The sequence below is a fragment of the Cynara cardunculus genome (genome assembly GCF_001531365.2).
Source record: "Cynara cardunculus var. scolymus isolate 2C chromosome LG 17, CcrdV1, whole genome shotgun sequence".
NCBI lineage: Eukaryota > Viridiplantae > Streptophyta > Magnoliopsida > Asterales > Asteraceae > Cynara > Cynara cardunculus.
The window spans coordinates 30,023,632-30,030,510 of record NC_037544.1 but is presented as its reverse complement, the minus strand read 5'-3'; the positions used below and the strand labels follow the sequence as shown (position 1 = coordinate 30,030,510).

General features: G+C 38.5%; 2 protein-coding genes across 2 annotated transcripts in view; both read right to left on the bottom strand.

The window, feature by feature from the left end:
* Positions 1-5,593, bottom strand: part of LOC112499969 — a 10,015-nt gene extending 4,422 nt beyond the window's left edge. Inside the window, exons 1-3 of the mRNA XM_025103230.1 lie at positions 5,404-5,593; positions 4,181-5,318; positions 3,180-4,056 (exon numbers count right to left, since the gene is read on the bottom strand). Of these exons, the coding sequence (XP_024958998.1) occupies positions 3,180-4,056; positions 4,181-5,318; positions 5,404-5,593 (2,205 nt within the window). The remainder of the gene's footprint in view (positions 1-3,179; positions 4,057-4,180; positions 5,319-5,403) is intronic.
* Positions 5,594-5,767: 174 nt separating this feature from the next.
* On the bottom strand, positions 5,768-6,451 carry LOC112499968. Its single transcript, XM_025103229.1, has one exon. It carries the CDS (start codon positions 6,449-6,451, stop codon positions 5,768-5,770), a length of 684 nt encoding a protein of 227 aa, XP_024958997.1.
* Positions 6,452-6,879: the final 428 nt, after the last annotated feature.

The following is a 6,879-nucleotide window of genomic DNA, read 5'->3' as shown; positions in this document are numbered from 1 at the left end:
TATATATATATATATATATATATATATAATTTGAAGGATCAAACGAGAACGGTATCTACTTAAAAGAACACGAAAACAGGCAAATCACATGTAATTTTACAGTAACATCATACAAAAATCACATGTGATTTAGACGACCTTTGCCCGGCGACTTGAAGACGGAGCCACAAGTCGTCCGGACACTTTTTTTGACCATTAATGTAAAATCACATGTGATTTTGCATATGATTTACCCGTTTTCGTGTTCTTTTAATTATGTACCGTTCTCGTTTGATGTATGTGTGTGTGTATATATATATATATGTGTGTGTGTGTGTGTGTGGACTTAATCAAATGAGAACTAATTAGTTTGTGGTAACCATGAGGTCCAATATGAGGTAATCATTTTATGATCTTAATTGTATTACCTTAATTAATAGGTAAAGGGCATTTTAGTAAAATGATTAATTATAATTTAAATATTTTTCTTATTTAATAGTTATCAAATTCGGTTTTCTTAATTATCAAGAATTCGGTTTCCTTAATTATCTCAACAAAATTGTATCACAGTTGTGTATCACATTGTGGTTGTGTGTGTCCTAAAACTCAGATCACATCCGTTATCAACCAATGTTCGAAACATTAACACAATGTGTATCACAATTGGTTTTGTGTCTTACTGTTATAAATTTTTGGGTATCACAGTGTGTATCATATTTGTTTTGTGTTTTACTGTTAGAAATTCTTGGTCGGAGAGAGAGGGGGAGAGAGGAGAGATATTTAAAAAAGACTCATTTACCCCTATATATTATCAATAAATTTAAATTATTTGAAAATTAATATGTTTAATAATAACCATTGATTATTAATAATGTGTGGTTGAGATTGAATTTCACAGTTATCACCAAAATAACACTCCCATCGCAATTGGCAGGTCCGCAACTTACGGAGGGGTCAAAGTGTAAAACAGAGAAAGTTTCTAAAGATGTCCGTAATTACAAGGACCAAATATGTAAATTAGGTATAGGTCCAGAGAAGTTTTTGTCCAAATATATATATTTGGTCCCAACTGCAGAAACTTTCTTTACTTTGACCCTCTATAAATTGTGGATCAGCCAACCACGAAGGGATTGACATTTTGGTGATCTTAGAAGAGAAAGCTAAGAGATGAAACCAACATCTAAAATGGATATTTCAATTAAATACTTCTATATATAGGGGTAGGTTTAATTGAAAATCATATTTTATTGCAAACATGAAGATCAATCTTGGCCATTAATTAAAAAATTTAGAAAACTAATCAATGGTTAAAGCATAAAATGCTTACTAGAGAAGTGATTAGAGGCAAAATAAAATTTTGAATGCCTATCTTTTTTAACTTTTTATTTTATTTTTAATTAAAAAACTGTTACTCTCTTGATTTTTTGTAATAACAAAAAAAAAAAGAGGAAATAAATTGAATGTAATTTAATAACATGAAACTCAATGATCATGAAACCTACGACCATTTATTATAGCTTATCGTTTCATACTCCGTGAAACCGCCGATGGGGCTTAGTATAAAATGAGAGTTTGTAGCTTTATGTGTAGTTTGGGGTTAAGAAGGAGAACTATTGTGAGAAAAGGCGACGGTGGACGCTGTAATGAGAATTGACGGTGCTCTACATCGTAGTTAGTTTGTCACCAATCGGGGAGACGCTAGCCACTTCAAAGATCGGTTTAGGCTACGCCGTGTATTGTGAGTTACACGTGATTTATTTTTAAAATGGTTGCATGTCTTATTATCCACAAGTTGTTTGAAGTTTCTCGAGATTTTTGATATGCTATATATACGTGAAAAGTTCGATATTTTTATAATATGTGTTTTAAGTACTTGTGTGTCAATAAGGATGTACTACGGCATGATTTTGTAAAGACGAGCATGCTTTGTGAGTTTGTCTAAGCCGTAAGTGTGGACATACTGTATGAGTTCGCCAGGTAATACTGTGTGAAGTAGACATCTCCCATGATGTTGTTGCTTTGTGATGTAGACACGCGCTAAAATATCTTTATTTTGTGAAAATCATTATTCTCATCAAGGCATGCTAAATTTATGAAGCTTCGTGAAAATTATTTTTTTATAAAAGTTGTTCATGCATGAAAACCGTGGATTCACTGGGCCTAAGGCTCACCCAAAACTCTTTTAAAACTTTTACCCAGGCGGCTTTTGAGTGGAAAGAAAAGTGCAATAAAGAGAGATATAAGGATTAAGATCAAAGAAGGACATGTGCAGATCAAGGCATTGTTATATAGAGCAAAGTATGTTCGTCAAGATTGTAATGTTACATAGCGATATAATTTGTAAGATTGAAGATTTTATTTCCACTGCAATGTAAGTGTTTGATCTTGGGATAGTAGTTTTGTTATATATAAGTATTCGAAATTTTGGGATGTTACAAGTGGTATCAGAGCAAAATTTAAGTTAATTAGGTTACTGAAACCTAAACTTAAACTGAGGATGGAAGATTTTATTATTGATAGATGTGTGACTAAAGATTGATTTATAGTGATGAGAGTGGTAATTGAAGTTAATTTAGGGTTAGTCTTAAACCAGATTAAAGCAGAGAAGTCGTTAGATGGTTTAATATCATTGGATATAATGACATTGATAGAGAAGTGTTTATGCAAAACACATGGTAAGATGAGATAAAATAGATGTAGAATGGTGTTGGTGGATAAAGTTTTGGTGACAAACTCCCACTGATTTTCTTTAGTGGGGAGAGAATATGTTTAGCTTTGAGAATAATATGAACTCAGAGTATTGATGATATAGTGAGTTGATTCATCATTTATTTGCATAGGCAAATTTCGAGGACGAAATTTTGTTAAGGGGGAAAGTTTGTAATAACCAAAAAAAGAGAGGAAATAAATTGAATGTAATTTAATAACAGGAAACTCAATGGTCATGAAACCTACGACCATTTATTATGGCTTATCGTTTCATATTCCGTGAAACCGTCGATGGGGCTTAGTATAAAATGGGAGTTTGTAGCTTTATGTGTAGTTTGGGGTTAAAAAGGAGAACTATTGTGAGAAAAGGCGGCGGTGGACGCTGTAATGAGAGTTTTTTTTTTTGAACAGCGAAAAGACAGTATATTAAGAAGAGGGAAGCCTAGCGAGACGCTAGTTACAAAGAGAGTTCATGGCGTCAACCGGGTTACAAGTCCAACAGTCCCAACTAAAGACTTGTTAATCCTCACTCTACATCTAATCCACTCATACGCAGTGAATTGAATATCACTACAAGCTTCCTTTTCAGACTTGTTTTTGCCCCTAAACGTCTTGTGATTCCTTTRAGTCCAAACGGTCCAAAAATAAGCTGCAATAATCACCTTGCCCACCTCTCTTCTACAACTATCTCCATACTCGCAGACCACCGACCACATGTCCCGAACCGAATTCTCAGTCGCCGGCCACCAGTTCACCCAGGAAGCCATATGCGCGTTAATGACTTTTGTCGTAGAACAAGTCGCAAATACATGATCCAGGTTCTCCATCGTTACCAAGCACATCGAGCACTCATCAGAGCTGCAAGTCACTCCCCGTTTCACAAGATTATCCCTGGTCGCTAATCGATTGTTGAGCGTTCTCCATAAGTGAATATTAGCTTTGCTGGGTATCCACTTAAGCCATTCAGTTTCCTGTTCCATAGAAGGAAGCATAACACAGTCAATCAATCTCCTAAGAGATCTAACAGAGAATATATTGTTTGCCTCCAGCAACCAAGACCATCCACTCCTATCCGGCGTGTTGATCATAAGACTATTAATGTTGATCCCGATATCACCCAGGTCCGTTTCGATGCTTTTTATATTGCTCCAAACAGTTCTTCTGCTTCTGCTATTTCTAGATACGAATTGCAACGAATTACAGAGACTCACAGCCGCGTTCCAAGTTGCCTGTACTTGCGTACGCTCTCTCCACCAGCATTTGGCGAGCATTGCAAGATTTAAGGCTCGTAAACTCCCAATGCCCAACCCACCACTCTTCTTGTCACTAAGAACCCGTTCCCACGCCACCCTGTTAAGTTTTTTCCCTCTTCCATTCCCAGAAAAAACGTCGTCTAATAATTTCTAGAGTGATGATCACCTTCTTGGGAGCTTTGAACAACGAGAAGTAGTACGTGCCCAGACTGCCCAAAACAGATTTACATAGGCATAACCTTCCACCTATGGACAAATTCCTAGCTTTCCAGAATGATAGACGCGTCTTAAACTTCTCAATGATAGGCTGCCAACTTGCCATGGACGACATATTACCACCAACTGGGAGACCCAAATAAAAAAATGGAATCGTTTCCTCCTTGCATTTAAGCCAACAGGCCATTCTGGATATCTCTTCCTTACTAATCGCAACACCCGTAAGACGACTTTTACTCAAGTTAATTTTAAGACCCGAACATACCTCAAAGCATTTAAGGATGCTAATCAAATTTTTTGCGTTAACCGCAGCCCATTCTCCTATAAAAATAGCATCGTCCGCATATTGCAGGATTGACACATCTTCCTCTTGWTTCGCCCARTGAACACYTTTAAAAAGAGCCTTCCGCTGTGCTTCCTTCATAATGACATTTAGTCCCTCAGCCGCGAGAATGAATAAAAAAGGAGCTAATGGATCTCCTTGTCTAACGCCTCTGCCCATATTGAACTCCTTCGACGGCGAGCCGTTAATGAGGACCGAACTTTTAGCCGTACGAACACAACCTTTCATCCAGGCTCTCCATTTATTGCCAAATCCCATCTGCAATAGAACATCGTCTAGGTAATTCCAATTGAGGGAATCAAAAGCTTTGGCGAAGTCAACTTTAAAGATAAGCAGTTTTTTATGCATCCTCTTGGAACAAGCGATTAGCTCATTCACCATCATCGGACCATCCAGAATACTACGACCCTTGATAAAAGCCGTCTGAGTGCTGCTAACAACCGAATCAATGACACCCTTCAGCCTTCCCGCGAGGACTTTCGATATCACTTTGCTCACACACCCAATTAAATTTATTGGCCGATAATCAGCAAGGGAAAAAGGGTCTCTTATCTTCGGCACAAGGGAGATAAAGGAGGAATTGCTACCCGGGTTTATTATAGAGGTTTCTTTTAAGAATTTGACCGCCTCCATAAAGTCCTTCCCCAGCTTGTTCCAAAAAAAACGAATGAACTTGAAGGTGAACCCATCCGGACCCGGGGCCTTATTGCTACCGCAACTCCAAACCGCACTTTTAATCTCCTCCTCCGTGAAAGGTGCTTCCAGCCAGTCCCTTTGAGAGTCCGAATTTTTTAAAGAGTGAGCTGCTAATAGTAGGCCTATACGGGTATCGATCTGAGAACTTGTTTTTGAAGAAATCATGAGCTGTTTCTTTTATTTTCTCCGGACAAGAGATCCAGCTACCATTGATGTTCAACCCATGAATCCGAGAGCTTTTGCGTCTACTATTCAAAAGACCATGAAAAAAACTCGTGTTCTCATCTCCCATTGCGGTCCACCTTGATTTAGCTTTTTGCTTAAGATCACTGACCTGGTTGGCGACCAAATCATTCAGCTTGACCAAAAGATTCGCTCTTTCATTCACTATACTCATGTCAATAGAGCTCGATTCCGCAAGAAAATCAATCGCAGCGATTTTCAGCTTGAGTAACTCACAATCTGCTTTAATATCCCTGGAAGCTCTTTCCCTCCACTCTTTGATACACCTTTTGAGATACCGAAGCTTTCTGGATAACCGCTCCACCCGTGAAAACACCTCGAATTCCGATCAAGGCTTGTCCCAACAATCTTCGACCAATGCTGCCAACTCTTGATCTGAAAGCCACGAGTTAAAAATTTTGAACGGAGTAGGACCACCTTCATTACTCCTCGAGTCCAAGATGATCGGGCAATGATCTGAAAAAACTCTAGGCAGAGCCATTGAGTTCACCATCGGCCAAGCATTGACAAACTCCATGTTTACCAGGAACCGATCCAACTTACTGAGCTTGGAGCATTCACGGTTCATCCAAGTATATTTGCGCCCACCAAGAGGAATATCTGAGAGTCCTGCTGAAGTAATTAAGTCATTAAAGAACTTTTCCCCCATTGGATCAAAATTAGATCCCTTCCGTTCGTCAGCTGTTCGAACTTCATTGAAATCCCCACATATAACCCAAGCAACACCAGAATACTTCTTTAACGTTCCTAGCAATTCCGTCCAAAGTAGTCTTTTCCTTTTGGAATCTTGTGGTGCATAGACATTTATCACCCCCATCGTTAACTTCGAGGCAAGCCACGAACCCATAACCGCAATAAAACCCTCCTTTTTTTCCACGCATTGAGCCTGGAACAAACTGTCATTCCAGATCGTAATCAAACCTGACGAGTGACCAACCGGGTCAATAGCAGCGAACTGGAATTGCGGTCCACCCCAAACYGAAGCAACCTGCCAGTCCTGCTGGATAACCATTTTCGATTCTTGAAGACAGAGAAAACTAATTTTATTCTCCTGCCCCGCGTTCTTGACCCATCTCCTTTTAGACTCCTTTCCCATCCCATTCACATTCCATGAAAGAATTTTTAACATAAATCGTTACCCTCCCCATTACCAACTATAMTCTCTAATATATCCAAATTACTCTCAAAATTAAYGCCAATTTCCTTTCCCACCTTAACCAAAWTKYTAATTTCCTGACTTGGACTATCACCCGAAAGAGTATGAGATTCCGAAATACCTGGTAAAGAAGAAGCAGCTCTTATACGTCGATTAGAGTTTCTGATCATCAAATCCGAGTCTAAGGAGTCTTGCGAATTTCTATCACCCACAAAGCTTTCCCCTAACATACCATCCGAAGTCTCGTGTTTACAAGAAATCCCACGTTTCCTTCGATAACAATT